At 37.0% G+C, this 22,326-nt stretch overlaps 1 protein-coding gene across 2 annotated transcripts in view; it reads left to right on the forward strand.

The window, feature by feature from the left end:
- RIMKLB (ribosomal modification protein rimK like family member B) overlaps positions 1–7,002 on the forward strand; it is a 62,696-nt gene extending 55,694 nt beyond the window's left edge. Inside the window, exons 7-8 of one of the 2 annotated variants that reach the window (XM_058166077.1) lie at positions 1,951–2,096; positions 6,407–7,002. In XM_058166077.1, coding sequence (XP_058022060.1) covers positions 1,951–2,096; positions 6,407–6,523 — 263 coding nt within the window. In that variant the 3' untranslated portion in view covers positions 6,524–7,002. Of the gene's footprint in view, positions 1–1,950 lie in introns of both variants that reach the window. The other variant, XM_058166076.1, reaches the window with a different exon arrangement.
- Positions 7,003–22,326: the final 15,324 nt, after the last annotated feature.

Below are 22,326 nucleotides of genomic sequence, written 5' to 3' on the forward strand. Positions count from 1 at the left end.
GCTGCTGCTACCCTTTGGAAGGTCGATGTGAGCCACAAGTCTCCTGCTGCAGAAGTCGGTGCACCTGAGGAGTGCTTTTGGGAGAGAAGGTAAAGGGGAAGCGATCACTTGCAAACTCCCACCCTGCTCCCGCCTCTCTGCCGGGCAACACCCGGCAGCCCCAGATGCCCAAAGCCTACACCCACCCGGCTCCCTTTTCCACAGTGCCTGGCTCTTTATCGAGGGCGGTGGCGGGTGGGATGGAAGAGAAGCGAGACACATGGAGTGAGACAGGGCTTGCTTCTCTTGCTGTCTCTTCTTCCCCTCTCACTGGGCATGGCAGGGCTTCCTGCCCCTGCCCAAATTGAATGCAATTTCGGGGTGGCAGGTGGGAGCGGTGGGGCCAGGGAGACACAAGACGTGTGTCTTACCTGCCTTGCAGCTCTGTCACATGTCTCACCGTTTTCTGCAGGCAAACACATTGTAGGGTAAAAAAACCCCTCACGAGTTCAAACAAACTTCCCGAACTCGCCAGAAGTTTGGTTTTACCCTACAACGTGTTTCCCTGCAGGTAATGGCAAGACATGTGACAGAGCTGCAAGGCAGGTAAGATGCACATCTCGTGTCTTCCCGGCCCCACACCTGCCACCCCTAAATTGCATCCAATTAGGGCAGGGGCAGGAGGCCCTGCCATGCCTGGTGAGAGGGGGAGAAGAGACAGCAAGAGGAGCCCCGTCATGCTCCACGCGTCTCGCTTCTCCGCCGCCCTACCTGCCTCCCCCCCTCGACAAAGAGACAGCAGGGAAGAGCAGAAGCCAGGCTGCTGTTACAGTACCATTGGGGCACGTGGAGACGTCTTACTTGCCTTGCAGCTCTGTCGTGTGTCTCGCTGTTGTCTGCAGGCAAACACGTAGGGTAAAAAAATCCTTGTGAGTTCAATCGAACTTCTTGAACTCACGAGAAGTTTGGTTTTACCCTATAATGTGTTTGCCTGCAGACAAAGGCAAGACACACGACAGAGCTTCAAGGCAGGTAAGACGTGTGTCTTGCTTCTCCCCTGCCCCACATGCCACCCTCCTCAATAAAGAGCTGGGTGCTGTGGAAAAGGGAGCCAGGTGGGCACAGGCTTTGGGCATCTGGGGCTGCCAGGAGTTGTCTGGCGGAGAGGCGGGCGGAGTGGGAGTTTGCAGGTGAAGGGGAGGGATGGATGGATGGATGGATAGATAAGATGGATGGGAGGCGGGCAAGTACCAAGAATGCCGGGGAGATTCCTACCTTTGGTTGCCCCAACGAACAGCTGACAAGCGGCTGTGTTGCGCTGCCACAGCAGCAGCCATGAGGTGGCCACATTCGTTGCCTCCTGCACCCCCAAAATAATAAGACCCCCCGATAATAAGGCCTTTTTTGAATCCCTTATTTTGGGGTTCAAAAAAAATATAAGACATTGTCTTATTTTCGGGGAAACACGGTATCTGGAAATTAACACTCTGAAATGGCCTATATTCTGGATCAATTTTCCTCTTTGTGGGCCTTGTTTCCAAGGTTAATACTATTTCATCAGCTTTCATATTCCTATTTTATTTCATTTCATTCAGTCCTATATTTCATCTCTTTGAGATGAGAGTGGGGAACAAATGCATGGTGAAACACAGATAAGCCTAACTAATTGTGAATTAGTTAAATAAATGGTATGTTTGAAAATAAAGATAAATAAAGAAGATATATTAGCCTCTATTGGTTACCTTCTTATTTACTCATCAGAGTTTTTCTAGAGTGCATTTAGTTTTAACACTAGCAATTAGATTCTTTTTTTTTTATTTAAAATGGAAAATCCTCACAAAATTCCTTAAAAGCTAGCCTCAATACCATCATAAGCATTAAAATATCATAGCACTCTCATGTAGGTTTTTTGATTGAGAATTTGAGTTGGAATACTATTGTACCCTGATTTAGCTTTCTTCCTGTTACTAGGTGGTATAGGTATGATGTGCTCACTCAGTGAACAAGGGAAACAACTGGCAATCCAAGTTTCTAACATCTTGGGGATGGATATCTGTGGCATCGACCTCCTAATGAAGGATGATGGCTCGTTCTGCGTCTGTGAGGCCAATGCAAATGTAGGTTTCATTGCCTTTGACAAGGCTTGCAATCTAGATGTAGCTGGTATCATAGCGGACTATGCCGCTTCACTGCTTCCTCCCGGTCGCTTGACACGACGCATGTCCTTGCTCTCTGTGGTATCCACGGCTAGCGAGACTAGCGAGCCAGAGCTGGGACCTCCAGCTAGTGCCACTGTCGACAATATGAGTGCTAGCTCCAGCTCTGTCGACAGCGACCCTGAAACCACAGAGAGAGAGTTGCTCACCAAGCTCCCGGGGGGGATATTCAATATGAACCAGCTAATAGCCAATGAGATTAAGCTCCTAGTGGAGTGATGCCACATGTAAATAACTATGACCAACTTTCTTGTAAATTTTTTTAAAATACAACCAACTTGTAGTGCTGTTTATTGGAAGCAGCTTATAGAGGTGAGGTGAGGGTTTTAACTTGGGGCTCAGAATCAAAACATGCATGTTCTGTGAATGCTGCTTTCCTATTAATCTTACAGAACATATGTTTAGTTGTTATTTTTAACAACTATTTTTCATTTGATAATATTTTGTTTAATACTCTGCATTGGGAAATAGAGGGAAAGAACTGGATAAGAATTGTTTTTGATAGGGATGCCATCATGATCTTTGAACTCATGAAAATGTTTCATCTTCATTTATGCTATTTGTAATTTGAAAAATTAATGCTCCAAAAGTACCTGTGAACTAATACTTTGCCAACCATCCCCTCACCTCATTGGAGCTCATTCCTATTAGTTATTATATGCCTTTTGCTTTATGTCCTATAGGAGTGGAGAGAAATTAGAACAGCCATTTTTTATTTCATTCAAAGGTTCTAAATATCAGCATTTCTATCTATTATCAGTAAGATCTGTAAAATTGTAACCCTTACAACGGTCCACAATAGCCTCTGAAATTCTAGCCTTTAAGCAGTTTTAGAGGGCGCAACATTGATTACTTCAGCATGAGCTTTTGAAATAGACCTGCAACTTCTGCCATTTCTCTATTGACAGATGTCCACATGCTTAGATTTAATATCAAATTCATTTTCCTTGGGGGGGAGGTTTACTATGTATCTGGATTTTAAAAATAATTTTAAAACCTTGCTTTAGGTCAGGACGGGGAGAAACTTTGTGTAAAATTCAGTTTGGGCCATTGATGGCAGAAGCGGCATGTTTTCTTTTGCAGAACTGAGATAAACAGCACTGTTAACTTTTGGTGTACAAAATAATGTTTAATCCGATGTGAAAAAGAATAACACTAGTTTAAAACAAATGTGCATTGACTTGTATTTGTTAGTGTTTTAGTCCTTTTTGCAAGATATATGCTGTGTTAATGTTTCATTTTTAATACATGCTCGTCCAACACTTCCTTCTCCATGCCTACATCTTTAACAGGGGCCCAATTTGAAAAATACCTGTACTACTCAACATCACCATTAATAGTACCAAACTTATACAAAAAAAATCTGATGCCTAGAAAATATGGGAGGGGTGTGGAGGAGGGTTGAAATGGTTGCAAATTTCAAAATTATATTTTGTAAATTTAATGTGTGACTATTATTGATAGAAGGCATTAAAATCTAAAGTGGCCTGATTTACAAAGGATAAATCCTGAAAGAAACAAGCAGGTTTTGGTTTTGGGAAACACTTTGCCAGTAAGGCCCAGCCAGAATGGGAATATGATTTAAGGCCGCCAGTGTGTGGATCTCAGGCCCCTTTGTATGTGTCTGTATTTTACTTTGTTTTTGTCATTAATTTTTGTCTGTCCAGTTCGTCAGTCTTTTTTCCAGAATGCCTGATGATCTTCTCTCCCAGTCCATCCCTGATACTTCTGGCTGTGCATTTTCTTATTAAATTTGATAAAAGAACCAAAACAACAGCTTTGGGTCTGTTTTAATGGCCTCATCTTCCTCCTCCTCACCCATTTCTCACTCATTTATTTACTTTGGGTATATAACCATATTGAAATTAGAGAAAAATGTAAATAAAATCCTGTTACTTTAAAAACAGCCATCTGCAACACGACACAGTAGAATATTTGTAACAGCAAGTTGGCTTATGAAAGGGTTTTGGAGGATGGGCAGCTTCTTTGTGTAGGGTTGTTTTGTCTCAGTGCTTCAGAACAACAATTTACCTTCCAGGGCTCTGAGCTTCATTCTACTGGCCAACTTCACCACTTAGCTATTTTAACTTTCACTTCAGTATTAAACATCACTTGTGAACACTTTACAGAGACACTAGGAATAAATAGAAAACTATTAGTTTGCTTTCATGAAGGTTAATCATGCTTATTTGTACAGGTTTTTAAAATGCAATAATGACATTTTTGTAGAATTAAATGTTAATGTTAAAAGCAAAATAGAAGGATGATTGTTGGCATTAGCTGATGAAGCAGAGACAATATTTTAGCATGTGTAGGTTGAAGAAAATACAAAGGTTTCTATTTTAAAAAAACTCAGAAAAAGAAAAACCCGAAGTAGCTTTCTTTCCTTCTGCTTTGTGGCCCATCACCCCTTTGTTAACTAGACATGTGCCTTCTAAAATACAGGTTTCTTTAAAAGATTGCACATCTTCCAGAAACATGAGCACCTTTGTTAACTAGCAGAAAAATATTGCAACATTCACAGGAAACGAAGTTGATGCCGGAAGAAGCTTGACAACTCTTTAATACTTCTGATTTTAGCTATTTGAGTTTCTCCACTGTTTGAGAAAAACAAGTTTGTGACAAATATTTTTCACATGATTTTTTTCCAAAATTATAGACCCAATTTACACCACTATAAATGCAATGGAATGACATACACTTTGTTCTGAATCATACACAATGAACACATTAAGGGATTTTATACTTTGGTTTATGTGTTGGTCATGTGATGACCATGTGTGTGTTGTGGTTGTATTGGAAAGATGGAAAAGACACTGAATAACGTTTGGGCAAAGAAAAGTCTCACATGTTGTTGAAATAGAAGCTGGCATTGCATGTTAAAATCATATAGGAAATTCTCTGCTTGAAAAAAATGGAGTGGTACAGTCCCTCCTTACATAATGTATTTTTTTTTAAAAAATGTTGTAAAAGAAGTTTTAAAAACATTACTATTGGTAAAGAAAATGAATTTAGTTTCTAATAACTAGAGTTTTAAGTTCTGTAGAGAGTAATACTACACATCACACTTTGCTGGAAAAAAATACTGACAAGTATATTAAGAGTACCAACATTATTTATCATAATTTGGAATGAACAACTAGTAAAGCAGAATTGAACAATTGGGAAAATAGAAGCTGTAGTGAATGTCAGCATTCAAATAGTACCAAGTTTGGATGATAATGATGGAGTTTAATGAGTACTGTATGTTTTGTTTGTGCTTTTATTTTACAGATGCTGTGTTTATACTTTTTCTATTGTATAGAATTACAGGTTGTATTTGTAGCTTTGTATCTTCTCAGATTTTATATTGTTGATAAAACTTCTCATTCTGGAACACTTTGGTAGAGCATTAATAACAGATGTTGGGAAGACAACATATTTGTGGACTATTTTTTTGTTGTTGTGTTCCACCAAACTTTCAACCTGTTGGATCCAACTACACTGACTTTGTTCAGCAATTTACCGTAGAAGATATGCCAAGAAAAATGTTTTGAACCTGTGAAATTTGGGGTGGGTGGGGGAAAAGACAGTTTTAGAAGTGCTGCATTGGACATGTACCAGATTCGATGAATACTGTTTTAAACTTCATATCCTCACATTTAATAAAAGCAGAGCTCAAGTTGGTTAAATGTATAAGGGTTTAAACTATGTAAGATGTATCAACATGTACAATTCTTTCTCATGGCTCACTCTTTTTGAGAAGGTTTATGAGCTATTTGGCTGGTGTGAGACTCACGACCCACTCCTGTTCTCTCTATGGAATTGTAGGTGCTCAGACAGGTAACCTCTGCTGCTACTGTCTCTTTCATTTTTAATTTTTCACTGTTCTAGGAATTTATAAAGTACTATAGAATTTATGACAAAAGGTTATCTTTTTGCTTTCTTTTTTTTTTCTTTTTCTTTTTAATATATATTTGAGTGTCTTGATATTGGAGGGTGCATTTTGGGATGTTCTGATGATGGCTTGGACCATCATTGGCAATTTCTGTATCCCTCATGTTACAGTTTTCAGTTGAATGACTTTTATTTGTTTAATGCATTGTCAATAACTTGATGTTTTGGGGTGGGAATTTGTAACACTTAAGGAACCACTGTGTAGTGCATACTACTTTTTTTCTGAATGTTCTAACAATTCACACTTTCTTACTGTTCTTTGCAAAACTTTTCAGGAGCCAAAAAAGTCAAACAATCCAGAGAAAAACTTCCCTTCTCCCCTTTCTGGTGACAAGAGAGAGAGAGAGAGAGAGAGAGAGCTTGTGAAAATCCTTGAGAATGTTCCTCCCTAAACTTCCCCCCCCTGTGGTAAAACAATAAACGCAGCAGCCCGGTGACATCCAATACCAACCCCTTGGCAGGTAACTTTCAGCTCTTGATCATCCCGTATTAGCTAATGCTGCTTTCCCTTTTTCTCTTCCTCGGTCATAATATGATTATTGCTGTAAAAGAATGAGTTTTAGGAAGCAAATGGTATTTCTTTTCTTGTTCTTCATTTTATGTATATTTAGTAGAATTAGACTTTAAAGCTTATTGTGATCCATGTGTTCAAGTAGGATCACAGCAAGAGAAAATTTAAACAGTGTGCAGTGACAGAAAGAAACGATGGGATGGTATGTAACTTTACAGATTCTGCCATCTCGATCTTCCCATGTACCTACCTCTTCTTGCTGCCCCTTCCCCCAATATACATTCTTGGCTTAAGTTTTACAGGGCTTTGATGCTTTCCAGGGGCACAGTCAGCACAAAACTAATCGGCATCAATTAACAGGTACGGAAAATAGGAGTAAAAAGTTTATATAATTTTCTATTTCTTATAGCAGGTCTTGGGTGGAGGGTATTGCGTACTTGCAATATTTTATTTCAGGAATTTTCCATATGGGTTGCTCAGTATGCTGGTATTTATTAGTAATAATGAACAATCTGAATAACTTCTTAATATTTTACTTTTGGTTTAATATTCAAATACCTGCATAAACATATGACAGTAGTGACATAACCAGTGGTAGAAATGATGGCTAATATGAAAGAACAAAATGTTCCAGATAAACATCCCCCAAATGACTTTGCATGGGAGTTCACACACGTCTTATTACAAGAAAAGTGTTTTCTTTTGTCAGATTAACTTTATATTTATATGGCTTTGAAATTTAAAAGTGCCAAGATATTCTGCTAAAATAGATTCAGATAGATTAAAAGCAATATTTTTATGTGAAAGATTTACTCTTATTCTACTATTTTTATAACTTCTATTTTTCACGAATACTTAGTCTCTCCCAGATATAGCTAAATTTTTTGCAAATTTATTTGAAACAAAAATGGCTGCTCTTCAAAAGCCTTATAAAATTGTCTTCTGTTATTTTTGACCCAGAGACATTGCGTAAAAAACATTAGATTAAAATTGGCTGTTGAACAGACTTTTTTTTCTTTCTCTTGCCAATTTTAGGCTTTTTGACACAATCTATTCCTACTGCAACTCTTGTGACTTGAAAAAGCTAAACAAGAGGAAGGATCATACTGCAAATTGTTCCTTAAAATTGTCAATGTTGATGCAAATTAGCAGTTGCTGGAATTGGGGGGAGAAGAGGAAAAGTGATATTAAAACTATAGGAGCCTGTATATGTGTTCAACAAAATTAAATTTTCAATTTGTTTGCAATCCAATAAAGACGATATTTGGCACTGCCCAGAGTTCCAGTTTTCAGGAAATGCTGTTTTACTTTTTAATGTTTTATGTGAATTAAGTTTATGAATTGCAGAGTTTGGTTAGAAATATACCGATACTTGGAAAAAGAAATACGGTACTATGAAAGAGGAAAGTAATAACTAGGTATGCTTAATGCAACAGAAAATATTTTGTGTTGAAATGGGATGGTAACATAACAGACAAATCTGATGGCATTTGTATTTTTAATCTGCCATGTAGTATCCTTCTGTAAGGTTACCTCCAAAGTTTATAATTTTAGTCTTCTGTCCAATATTTTTCTGAAAGAGATGGGAGGTATGGGAGGAAAGATTGTAGTGAGCTTCATGCCTTTAAAGGATCCCCATTTTGTGGTTTTTCTGTGAGCTGAACAATAACTTCTTCTATATGCCCTTGTGCTGCAACAGAATAATAAAACTGGTAGGTGGCAGCAGAAGAAGGAGATTATACAGATGGCACCCAAGAACAGAGAATGCTGCCATGTGGGGAGAGATGGATTCCAAAATATTAGCTGATGTAACGTGCAAAGATGAGAGACAGCTTCCTTGACTTGTTACTCTGCATGGTGAGTCTGACCCTTGATCAGTTCTTATTCACCATAACGGATATGTTAAATCCACACTTCTGTTTAATCTGGAATGCTGAATAAGGGAGCTGACAGATTTAGGTATTTCTCTTAATTTCATTATCACTTCCTTAAAACAAGTTGAAGGCTATTATTCTCAACATTTTTCCTTTAACAACTACATCCTTATATTAAATATACAAACGTGATGTTGTAGATTAATTTTCACTTTCTTCTATCCTGCATTGATTCTATTCATGCACATAGAGATGAAGCTGTCACTAAGGATGGGAAATATGTTTACATTGTGAATAGAATGGAAAATGAAGCAATTTCTTAGGAACACTTATCTCCACTTATTTGCCCAGAGGTAATAAATATACTGTGTAAAACAAAAAACTAGGAATAGTTTTCATTAAAAAGAAAATTTCAGCATCTAAATAAATGTCAAACAAAAATGTGTCCCCTAAAAAGTTCAAAATTAATTTCCTTTGGCTCTAATACTTACTTTCTGGCCTTTTCAAAATCATGCTTTGAACCTCCCAATTTTTGAGGCTTATTAGAAATTAGTTGTAGCACTGCAAAATTGTGAATCAGAAAATTTCTTTTAGCTGTTGTTCATAGTGTAAGAGGAATATCATGCTTAATCTCAGAGTTGTGTATTAAGCACAGTATAAATCATTCAGTATCTTATAATTTGAAGAACGTTCTGTGACATTACCAATAATTTCCTCACAGGTGAATTACTGTGATAATTGTAGGAATCACTTGAATCTAAGCAGTACTTCCATTTGAAGGAAAGATGTCCTAGGAGAAGCAATTTATTTGTGGTGCCATATATGTGAATGTGGTATACAGTTTGATAAAGTATCTCAGGAATTTTATTATATGCAAAAGAGGAATGTAAAGGAAAGAGCAGGGAGAGAGGGAGGGAAGGAAGAAAATAGAAAGAAAGAAGGAAAGAAAGAGAAGAGAAAAGAAAAGAAAAGAAAGGAAGGCCCACAAAGGAATATAAGAGATTTATATTGTATTAAATGCTACATTAGTAGCATTAAATTCTACATTAGTATTTAAGTAGAAGTTTCCTGTTTTAAATGTCTTAGGCCCAGTACTCTTCAATATCTTCATAAAAGATTTAGATGAGGAAATAGAAGGGGAATTCATCAAATTTGCAGACAACACTAAACTGGCAGGAATAACCAACACCCCAGAAGATAGGATCCAGAAGGATCTCAACAGACTTGAACACTAGGCCCTGTCTAGGCCCTGTCTCATTTCATAAATGAAATTCAATGTAGAAAAAAGTAAGGTTTTACACTGAGGTGTGAAAAATCAAATGTACAGGTACAGATTAGGTGAAACTTGGCTCAGTAGCAGTAACTACAAGAGGGATCTTGGAGTCCTAGTGGACAATCACTTAAATATGAGCTACAGTATGCAATCCTAGGGATAGGATAGAATCAAGATTACGTGAAGTGTTATTATTATTATTATTATTATTTATTGAATATTTATACCGCCCTTCTCCCGAAGGACTCAGGGCGGTGTTAGTACCACTTATAAGGCCTTGGAAGACCACACTTGGAATACCGCATCCAGTTTTGGTTATCATAATATTAAAACGATGTTGAGGCTTTGGAAAGAGTGCAGATATGAGCAGTAAAGATGATTGGGAGCTGAGGCTAAAACATATGAAGAATGGGGTCTGCGACAACTCGCCACAGCCAAATCACTGTGGTCAACTCGCCATGGCCAACTCGCTATGGGACAATTCGTCACAGAAGAAAAGTTACATTTATATCAAAGAAATAGTGGAATAGAATCATTAGAGAAAGGATGCCAAAGGCGGGACAAAATGAAAGTGAATAACAAAAATTAAAATGATTTTTAAATTATTTTAAATAATCGAATTGTTGAATTGTCCCGCAGTGAGCTGACCAATGGCTAATTGGCCGTGGTGAGTTGTCCCACCACGAATTGGCCATGGTGAGTTGGCTGTGTGAATTGACCATGGCAAGTTGATCATGGCGAGTTGGCTACAGTTAGTCGTCCCATTCTGTGAAGAACAGTTGCAGAAATTGGGTATGTCTAGTTTAGTGAAAAGAAGGGACTAGGGTGACATTATAGCAATGTTTCAATATTTGCTGCTACAAAGAAGAGGGGGTCCACCTATTTTCTATAACGCCAGAAGGCAAGACACGAAGCAATGGTTGGAAACTAACCAAGGAGAGAAGCAATCTAGAACTAAGGAGAAATTTCCTCACAGGGAGAACAATCAGCCAAGGGTATGGCTTGCCTTCAGGAGTTGTGGGTGCTCCATCACTGAAGGATTTCAAAAGGAGACTGGGCAGCCATTTGTCTGAAATGGTATAGGCTTGAACAAGGCCTTGAACTAGAAGACTTCCAAGGTCCCTTCCAACTTTGTTATTCTGTTTATGTTTTTTGCCTATCTGATTTGTATTTGGCTAGAATTCCTGCTGTATCTCTGAAAAGTGTGCTATGATTTATAATTCTAACACTAATCTGCTTCATTTTAAGGAAAAAGTTATATATAAATTGTAAATATACAATAAACATGTACTAATCATTTTACATTATTGCCCTTTGCCAAACCTGTTTACCAAGCAAGCCAAGCCTGAATGTTATAGTTAAGTAGTAAATAAAGAAATGCAGTGGATAAGTATACAGTAGAACCTGTGGTCACGACCATAATTCATAACTTTGGTCGCAAACCGATTTAGTCATGACACGAATCTAATTTTGAAAATTTGGTGCTTACAAAAAAATGGGGCAAAAGGGGAAATCAGCCGCAAAAAAAAAAAAAAATTGTGAATTTTTGGGTCAGAAACCAATTTGGTCATGATCAGAAGCGTTCCTGACTAGAGGTTCTACTGTATAGGAGAAGATTAGCTGATTGAGATTCTATTTTTAATTCAATTCCCTGACTTTCTTAACTTAAGTTTGTACACTTAGATATTACAGGATTATTTTCAGCTTCGGGCCCACATCTGTCATTGTTTGGGTAAAGGTAAAATTAGAATTATGTTTAAAGATAATTTTATATTGGGCAAGTTTGATATTTTCAAATATTTGTCATTCTCTTTTGCTCTGTGAAAAATCCCATTTTCTCTTCTACTTGTTACAAAATACACCCCAAAATATACTGTGTTTCTTTGAGAATAAAAGCAAATAGATAAAGCTAATAAAGTACCACAGCTGGTGATGGAATGGCAAAACATTTTAACATTTTAACTGTTAAAATCTAAGTGAAAGAAAATAACAGGATAGGTTCAACCAGACATAAACTAGAGCTACACCTTTTTGCCAGCATCAGGTTCACTCAGAATCTTTTCACTAATTGGGTGTTTGTTCCAGCAGTCTCATTTCAGGTATCATATTTTTAAAATATAGTTGATCTCTATAAAAGCATTTTTAAATTAGTGCAATTGCTCCATGAGAGCAATTTTGTGGGAAAGAATCACGTATGGGGGGGCAAGGATTGACCTCACCTTGCCTTCCATGCTAGTTTGCCCCTTGCAAATGCTCACATGGCAAAAAGATTTTGAAAATGTTTCATTGGTAATTTATCCTCTTCCCTCAGACATATCCAAAATTAACAGGAAGAATGACAGCATGTGCCAGCTGTCTCCACTTCTTCTCCACTGATATGTAGCCCTGGACAACACTACTCTGAGGAAATATGGCCCTGAAAAGAGGTGATTTCCCAGTTGCATTCAGATAGGTCTCAGGGTGATCATAATGAATCCACAGTCGTCAATTGGAAGCAGGCCTTTTTGGTCACAATGCCTACCTCAGGAATACTGTACCCACAAGATGAGTTCCAAAACACTGAAGATCTAGAGGTGCTTCAGGAGGTTAAATGGACCATGAGATGTTATTGTTGAATGTTTATTAGAATTATTGTAGAATCCATTGTAGGTTTTTAGGCTTTTATTGATATTGGTTTTTGTATTGTTTCTGGTATGTTGTTAATTATACAGAGTCACATCTGCAAGATGGGCAGACATATAAATCAATGTATATTAAATTAAATGTTTTTTAATATTTCCCCTATGTCCTATATTGGAACTTGCATGCAAGTAAAATGTTGCAAGTTTGTCTGAAGTGTTTGAATTCCTCAGGTGTCAGTTCTGTATCCTAACCATGTTGATTGGATGTTGGGAGAAATATTTCCTGCTATTTTAAGTGATTAATTTTATTTCACCTAGTTAATATTTTATTCACCTAGTTAATATTTTATATAAAATATAATATTTTATATTTCTTGATCTGGAAGACCTAAGTACCTCAGTAAGATTGGAGGCATTTACAGTTCCTTGAAGGAGGCAGCAGATAAACCTTTGTCTATAGATCAAACATTTCTTTTTTGGGTAAAAATAACTGAGTAGACTGTGGCAGTGGAAATGTATGGATGGGTTTTTTTTCAGTTTAGATTAAATCGTGAATTATGTAGATTCTAATAATGTTATGGGTGAGAACAAAATCTCAATTAAAATGAACGGCTTTGGGGCAAATTTAAGCTAACCAGAAAGATAGCATTCAGCCTGTGCAAATTTGAGTAGCACTTGAAATGAATTAGATAAGCATAATGATTAAAAACAGGATATTTTTGATATGTCAAATAGCAATGAGATCTTTGATTCTGATTCACAGTTTCTGAAATTCAGCTTACACTTCCTATAATTACAAGCATCTGCATCTTTTGTAGTAGTGGAAATGCACTTTCTAGCTTCAAACACAAGGAAAGCTTAAATCACAGAACCACAAGAAAAATAAAAATGTTGGGCTGATGCTGAGAACTGGACCCAAGATTGTAGTAGTAGTTAATTGTCCTGGAGTAGTTTATTGGGAATAGTTGGAATCTGAAAACAGATAGTCCTCAATTTACAACAGTTCATTTAATGAACATTCGAAGTTACAACAGCACTAAAAAAAGTGACATGACCATTTTTCACACTTACAATCTTTGTGGCATCCCCATGCTCGTGATCAAAATTCAGATGCTTGGCAACTGGTTCATACTTATGACTGTTGCTGTGTCCCAAGGTTATGTGATTACCTTTTGACAAGTAAAATCAGTGGGGAAGACAGATTCACTTAACAACTGTGGCAAAAAGGGTTGTAAAATGGGGCAAAACTCACTTAACAAATGTCTCACTTAACAACAGAAATTTTGGCTTCAATTGTGGTCATAAGGCGAAAACTTACCTGTGTATAGTAGAAAGAATGACAGCATATCTTAGCCCCTTTGAAAAAGAAATAAAAAGACCCTCCCTCTTTTTAAGGCTTCTGAACACAACTCCTCCTGAGACGTTTTCAATAGAGGGCAGGATTGTCTGTATTTTTCATGTCAAACCACACAAGCTTATATCCTTAGCTGTCTAGAGGTTGGGCATAGTCTGATCTGCCCATTCAAGATCCAGTTGTGGATCAACAGACAACTATTCTGAATTGTGTATTATTATGATCTGAGTTTGAGGATGGATTTGTCCAAAACTGAATCCAATCCTGCTCTTTTGGCTCCTGTAGTATGGCATTTGATATAATCACTTGAAAGATTTATTTAAGCTTGGTTGCTATAGTGTATGATTTACAGCATAGTAAGTAGAAGAATGATTAGGAAGCAAAAGTGGGTGAATACAAAACATGATATATTTGTACCACCAATTCTGCATTATGTAAGCAGGAATCTTTTCTTGAATTACCAAATTCATTTTGGAATGAGCCTCATCTGGATCCAAGAATTATGTTGTTTTTCATAAATAGCTTAAAGGAAGATTTGTGGTAATTTATAATACAATTTGTTTATTTTTATATACCCCTTTGGCCATAAAGGAACCAATGTATTAAAACATAGCTGACTTTGCAATATTTTAAAAAGTAAATTCTGAAATCCAGGTGTATCCTTTTTTCTGTCTAAAAGCAAAGAAGAAGATAAAGAAGCTTCATAATAAGGGTCCCAGATGGAGTACGTGGCAGGCAATATGTAAAATGATCAGTTACCTTGATGTTTCCCAATACAGATTTTCCCCTGCAGGTCTGAAGAAAAGGAAGTGGGAGAAGATATGCATCAGATCTCCACTGCAAAAAACAATTTCCCGATTTTACTATGCAGTTTTTCAAGAAGGACACAGGTCTATCAAATTTATAGCTCTGTTTTAAAGTAATGTATTCACCTCTGGATGACTTTGCAAGCAAAAATAATGTGTGTCATTCCATATCTTTATTTTAAAGGGAAGAATGAATAAAAAACACTCCACCTTTTGACTCAGCTTTATATTTAAAACAGGAATAGGAAATGGAATAGGATACTTTATTTGGCCAAGTGTGATTAGATACACAAGGAATTTATCTATGGTGCAGAACCTATACATGTAAAGCAACAGAGTAATAATAATCATAATAATTATACCAATAAGAGGGGTACTAGAAAAGATGAGAAGGATAATAATATTACGGCCATACAACATGGATGAATATACTTAGACATATGAGTACTAGGAGGATTAGATATTCAGAACAATTATGGCACGAGGGAAAAAATGTCCCTGTGTCTATGGTTTTGACATGTAATGGAGGGAGTTGAAACCATTTTATGTCCAGGATGTGAGAGGTCTGTAGTTATTTTCTCAGTCCTTCTGACCCTCACAATATACAGATTATTTATGGAAGGCAGGCTGGTTGCAGTTGTTTTTTCTGCGGTCCTGACTATCGATTGGACTCTGTACCTGTCCTGTTTATTTGCTGTACCAAACCAGACAGTTATAGAAATGCAAATGAGAGACTCAATAATTCCTCTGTAGAACTGTATCAACAGCTCCTGGGGCAATCTGAACTTCCTAAATTGACACAGGAAGAACATGCTTTGTTGTGCCTTTTTAATGATGGTTCTAATGTTAGGTGTCCATTTCAAACTTTGGAAGATTATAGAAAGCAGAAACTTGAAGGGTTCTACTGATGATGCTGTGCTATCAAATATAGTAAAAGGTGATAGAATAGGAGGGCTCCTCCTAAAATCCACTCCCATCTCTAAATTTTTAAGCAAGTTGAGGTCCAGGTTGTTCCTGTTGCACCACAGGGCCGGTTGTTCAACCTTCTGTCTATATGCAGACTCATCACTGTCTCAAATGAGACCGATGACTGTTATATCTTCCAAGTACTTTGACAGAAGGATCCTAAGAGATGCAGCCATTGGTGTGTGTGTGTATGTGTGAGAGAGAGAGAGAGAATGTGTGTGTGTACATACACACACACACACACACACACACACACAAGCGCATATAGAGAGACGGGGGGAAGAGCATTGGAGAGAACACAGCTCTGAGGGGCACCTGTACTAATTGTCCAGGTGCTCAATGTGATTTTTCCTAGTTTCACCTTTTGCTTCCTCTCTGTATATAAATCTGCACCTCTATAACTGTCTGGTTTGGTTCTCCAACCCAACAAGATAGACACAGACTTCAGAGGATAATTAGAACTGCAGAAAAAATAATTGCTACCAACCTGCCTTCCATTGAGGACCTGTATACTGCACGAATCAAGAAGAGAATTGTGAAAATACTTACAGATATCCTGGACATAAACTGTTTCAACTCCTACCCTCAAAACGACGCTATAGAGCACTGCACACTTGAACAACTAGACACAAGAACAGTTTTTTCCCAAACGCCATCACTCTGCTAAACAAATAATTCCTTCAACACTGTCAAACTGTCTACTAAATCTGCACTATTAATCTCATCGTTCCCATCACCAATCTCCTTCCACTTATAACTGTAACTTTGTTGCTTGTATCCTTACGATTTATACTGTAATTGATTGTTTCCTGATTGCTTAATTGTAGCCTATGACTATCATTAAGTGTTGTATCATTAAGTGTTAAATTTGTATTCTATGACTATCATTAAGTGTTGTAAGTGTTGTACCTTGATAAAGGTATCTTTTCTTTTATGTACACTGAGAGCATATGCACCAAGACAAATTCCTTGTGTGTCCAATCACACTTGGCCAATAAAAAATTCTATTCTACGTAAAGTGAGTGTCATAGATATGTAGTTGAATACTTGATGGTGTTCTCGACATATATAATATAGGTCTTTCTCATTGCTTTTCTGTTAAGTTTTTCTATCATGTTTGCTCTCTCTTTCCTATGATATTAGATCCATGTTTTCATTTCTTAATTAAGAAACAAAAAAACAATTAAACACCAGGACCAGATGGGATCCCCACGGAAATATATAAAAAGTTTCAAGAATTATTGGAGGAAACTATCTAGAAATGTATAATGAAGTATTCGAGCCAGCTATAATGCCAATTTCATGGATTGAGGCATTCAATTCCGAAATAAGAGACACATAATCAATTTATTAAAAATTATAGGCCAACCTCGGTGCTGAATGCCGACTATAAAATCTTTGCAACGATTATAGCGGAAAGACTTAAAAGATACTAAATAAGATTATTCATTCAGACCAAAATAGATTTTTAGCCAAAACACAAATAAGAAATAACATAAAAATCATAATGAATGTATTAGAGTACTGTGAAGCCTACCCTGAAAAACAATTAGCACTAGTATTGGTGGATGTACCAATAAAGGCTTTCGATAATTTAAATTGGCAGTTTCTAACCACACAACCGCTATGAAATTTGGAAAAAAATTATCAGAATGATCAAGACAATATATTCAAACCAAACAGCGAAAATAATGGTAAATAGAGATTTAACAGAGAAAGTCATCATAAATAAAGGAGTTAGGCAAGGATGCCCACTATTCCCTCTTCTATTTATTCTTTTGTCAGAAGTTTTGCTGACACTGATTAGGGAAAATCTTGAAATAAAAGGGTTAAAAATAAAAAAAGAGTACAAAACACAGGCATTTGTAGAAGACATGGCTTTTATAATAGGAGACCCCCTGGAAACAGGAGAAATAGTAATTCAGGAAATAGAGAAATTTGGAAAGGTCACTGGTTATAAATAAATAAATAAATTTATAAATATAAATAAAAACAGAATGAAGATAACCAAAAATCTTGGCTATCTTCCAAGAAAATTACCAAATTTTCTTGGTAACCAAAATTACCAAGGCCAAAATAAGGAATTAGAGAGGATATTGGAACTTCCAAGTACTGAAAAAAGAAAAATATCTCGGAATCTAGCTGACAGCAAAAATTTCCTCCATAAAAGAAGATAATTATTCAAAGCTATTACAACAAATTCAAAAGAACTTAGAAAATTTGGCGAAACTACAAATATTCCTGGTCGGAAGAATTGCGATGATAAAAATGAACATTTTACCAAAAATTCTGTATCTATTCCAGACTGTACCTATAAAATTAAGGGAAAAGGTTTTTGAAGAATTAAATAAAATAATTCTAAAACTTATTTGGCTGGGGGGAAAAGCTATAATTAAATTAAAATACCTACAGGATTCCAGAACTAAAGGAGGCTTTGGTCTCCCTGACTGGGAATTATATTATCAGGCGGCAGCTGTAGCGTGGCTTAAAGAGTGGATAATTCTAAAAAATAGAGGAATATTAACAATAGAAGGACATGATTTATAGCGGGGGTGGCATGCCTTTGTCTGGGAGGGAATAAATATATAAAATACATAAATATTTTGGGCGACACCAGGTAAGAGATGCCTTATTAGAGATTTGGCTGCAAATTAAAAGAAATTTCTATACAAAAATTCCTAGATGGATATCAACTATGGAAGCAATGGTTTACCCTAATCTAATTGATTTAAACAGGGTAGTAACTTACAAAGAGCTATTAGATGGGCAAGGGAAACTCAAATCAAATCAGGATCTAAAAACACAGGGAATTAAAATAAACTGATGGCTGTACCTACAGATTCAAACAAGATATAAAAAAGACTCAGAACAATATGGGTTTCAAAAACTTCAAAATGAGCAACAAGAATTAGTATTAACAGATACTGATGAAAAAATGATTACCAAAACATATAATTGCCTTCTTAAATTTAAAATGGAGGAGGAAACTGAAAGAAGCAAAATTTTTGGGCTAAAAATTTTGGGCATAATATTGAATTGAGCATTGAGAAAAATTATGGGCGGGGGCGGGGGGGGGTGGAATTACAAAATGACAATGTTGGCCGCATATAAGGAGAACATTTACAAAATGTTTTATAGATGGCATTTACCCCGGGTGAGATTGGCCAAAATGTTTCCCAATAGATCACCAAATTGTTGGAAATGTAACCACCAACAAGGTACCTACTACCACATCTGGTGGACATGTCCCAAAGCCAGGCAATATTCGACAAAAATTAAAAAATGGTTGGAGGAAATTATTGAACAAAAAATTGATATGAAGCCAGAGTTACTCCTTTTGGGTATAATAAAAGGTAATATAAGCAAATAAATTCAATACACCATGCTCCATATAATCACCGCAGTTCACTCAAATCACATTCACTCAAAACTGGAAGCAAGAAAACACTCTATCAAACACATAGATTATAAAAAAGGTGCTAGAATACATAGAAATGGACAAATTAATGATGGAATTAAGGAACAAAGAGGGAACAGTGTATTATGAGATGTGGAACAGATGGTATAATTGGCTTGAAAAGAAATCTAAAATTAATATGTAGTGAATGTACAGGAAAGATAAATGAAAAAAATGTATATTTTAGAATGTAGTAGACATGTAAATCTTGTATATATTATAAAAAAAGTATGATAAGAATGTATATGTATAAAACAGTAGGCCTATAAATAAGCTGAAATTAAGAAAAAATTCTGAGCAGAAAGCTGTAATAGTTGTGATTTTAAAGATTAAAAATGTTGAATAAAAATATTTAATTAAAAAATCCATGTTTTCTGTCCATCAAGTTTCTTTTATTAGTTTTTTTTAAAACCTCCTACATGTAAAAACTTTTAATAGTCATCCAAAGAGAATATCAGAATATATAAAGAAAATATTGGTATTTGGCTAGCCGCTAGAGGATCACCCAGATATATTATGTATATTATTTTCAGATCCATTGTTGAAGAAAGGTCATTTATCATTAATTAAATAAATGATCAAACCAGGGGTGGGTTTCATTTACCTTTGCTACCGGTTCGCTCGCATGCACAGAAGTGGGGCGTGCGCTTGCTTCGCGCCACTTCTGCGCATGCACAGGTCGTATTTGATGATGTCTCTATGGCTGGGCAGAGTCTCCCCCGCCGCTGTTACCAGTTTGCCGGAACTGGGGCGAATCAATAGCAATTGGATCACTGCTCACCACTGGATCAAATGTTTTCTTTTTTTTTCAATCATCCTGTCTTTATTTTCATGCCCTTATTTCTTGAGCTTTTTTCTAAGTTGCTATCTAAATTTTTACTGTTCTTTTCTCTTGAAGTGAGCTCACTCCTCGTCGTAAGAGGATACATCCTTTTCTTTCCTTAGATGTCATGAAATCTTTCTTTCATTCACATTCCACTTTCTGACAAAAGATGAAATCATTGCCTATAAGTAAACATATATATGTTTACTAGACTAGACAGATATATTTTCTAACTCCATATATTAAAAGAAGGGTGAAAAGTGCTGGATTTTTTAATATGTACCGGTGGAATGGAGTGTTTTTTAATCTGCATTCTATTACTTCAAACAGGTTTCTTAATTCAGCTATGATTACAGAAATGATCTCAATTCAGGAAATAATGCAGAAGGGTTTGCGGACATGCTTCATTTACATCTTAAATTCAATGCATTTCAATCATATTTTCCTTAATCTACATAGCAAAATAATCATGTATAATAAATGTATTCATTCACATGTAATAAATTCTTGAAATGTTAGGTTCCTGATTATATAAACAATCTAGAAGTAGTTATTTAAAGAAATGAGAATTTTTTTCTAATGTGGATTCATTTTTATCCTTTCCATTTCAAGGAAAGTTTTCAAGAAAAGATTTCACATAGAAGCATTTATCCCACACATGGGCAGCAGAATTTACCACTGTGGTGGTACTACCTTTTTGATACTACCATGTTTCCCTGAAAATAAGGCTGGACTTATTTTCTTTTGGGCCCCAAAAATAAGCACTAGGGCTTGTTTTCAAGGGTGTCTTATTTTGTGGCTGCCTGCCCGCTCCCTCCCACCAGCTGCTTGCACATGGCCACAACAGCTTACAGGGCTTCCCATGGCAGACACTTTTTGCCCAAACAGAAATGACGGAGATTTGAAATTTTGTCTGCTTGTAAATGGGATGCTTTGAAACAGACCTAAGCATGTTGAAATTGCCTGCCTCCCCACCTACCCACCCCCATGCCTCTGCCTCCGCCTGGCTGCTGCGCACTTTTTGCCCAGAGGGAGATTAAGCTTTGAGTGCTTGCAAATGGGATGCTTTGAAACGGAGCTAATTGCTTCGTCTCTGGGCGAAAAATGCACAGCAGAGCAGGCAGAGGCACGGGGGAGGGGGGGAGACACGGAATCCCAATGTGCTGCCCACCCTGTCCCATTGTCTCTCAGCTTGCTTGCAGCCATGCCAGGCAGGCACTCATGCAGGGCATCGGGATTGCCTGCGTCCCCCCTCCCCGTGCCTCTGCTGCTTTCTGCCAGTGCTATGCAAGCCTCCCATGAGCCAGGCAGCCACGCAGCATGTCTGGATCACCTGTCTCTCCCCCCCCCCCACCCCACTTCTGCGCTCAGACTTATCTGTGCTGTGCCAAGGGCCGGCGGGCTGTGGCTACTGCCAGACACTTGGCCCCCTTCACTTGCCATCTCTTATGCTGGTCACACCCATCCCTGGGCTTATTTTTGGGGTAGGGCTTATATTAGGCCCACCCCAAAAAATCAGGCTAGTGCTTATTTTCAGAATGGGTCTTATTTTGGGGGAAACAGTATTAAAGATGTGAGCATATTTGCCATGTGCTTGCAAAGGTTTCAGTTAGTAATTTCTGAGAAAAACTATGGGAATGTCAGAGAAACAGATAAAATTAATTTGTTCGGAAATCACTTATTCTCATTTTTCTTTTCAATTAAATATTTTCACAGGACTCTGATGCTGTAGGTCAGCAGGCCAGAGACTGTCATTTTTGTACTGCGGCTCAGATAATCTCTATTGTGCCTCCACCCCGCCCAATATTAAAGAATTATGTTCAAGGCTAAATGATGAGTCTCTATTGGCCACCAATGAAGAAGCCAACTACTCGGGTGGTTTTAGTGATGCTTATATTTTCACTTAGTTATCCATTATATTGTCCTGACCATTTCTCTTTCTGACTTATTTCTATAGGCTTTATGAAGAATCAAGCGTGTTCCTTGCCATTTTGTTTCTTCAGTTCTAAAAGGAATGAATCGCGATGGCACAATGTCCAGAGCTGGAAAAATGACAGCAGTGTTAATGTATAGTTAAAATGGAAGTTATTCAATAAAAAAAATAATTTTTAATTTGAGCGTGCAGTGTGTCTCTGCTGTGAGCTTTACAATGCAACTGATGAACAGAACTGATAACATCTAATGAAAGAACAGAACATCAGTGTTAACCTTGATTTTCTGTTTGCCTGATATTATTTAGAATAATATTTCCAAAGCTTTGTTAGAAAGACCATTTAATTCTATATTTTTATATAATTTATATTGTGACATATGTTTTTTTTTTTTATTAAAAAAGTTTTACAACAATTAAATTTTTCCCCCTCCCCCCCTCCCTCCTAAACCCCCCTCCCCCCCCCGGACTTCCCGGAGCAAACACAAGGTATAGTTCCTTAAACAAAACAGTCATACATTAAACTTTTTAAAATCTAACACAATTATAATCTTTCTCTCTCACATAACCTGACTTCTTC

This window comes from Ahaetulla prasina, chromosome 2 (genome assembly GCF_028640845.1).
Source record: "Ahaetulla prasina isolate Xishuangbanna chromosome 2, ASM2864084v1, whole genome shotgun sequence".
NCBI classification, from domain to species: domain Eukaryota; kingdom Metazoa; phylum Chordata; class Lepidosauria; order Squamata; family Colubridae; genus Ahaetulla; species Ahaetulla prasina.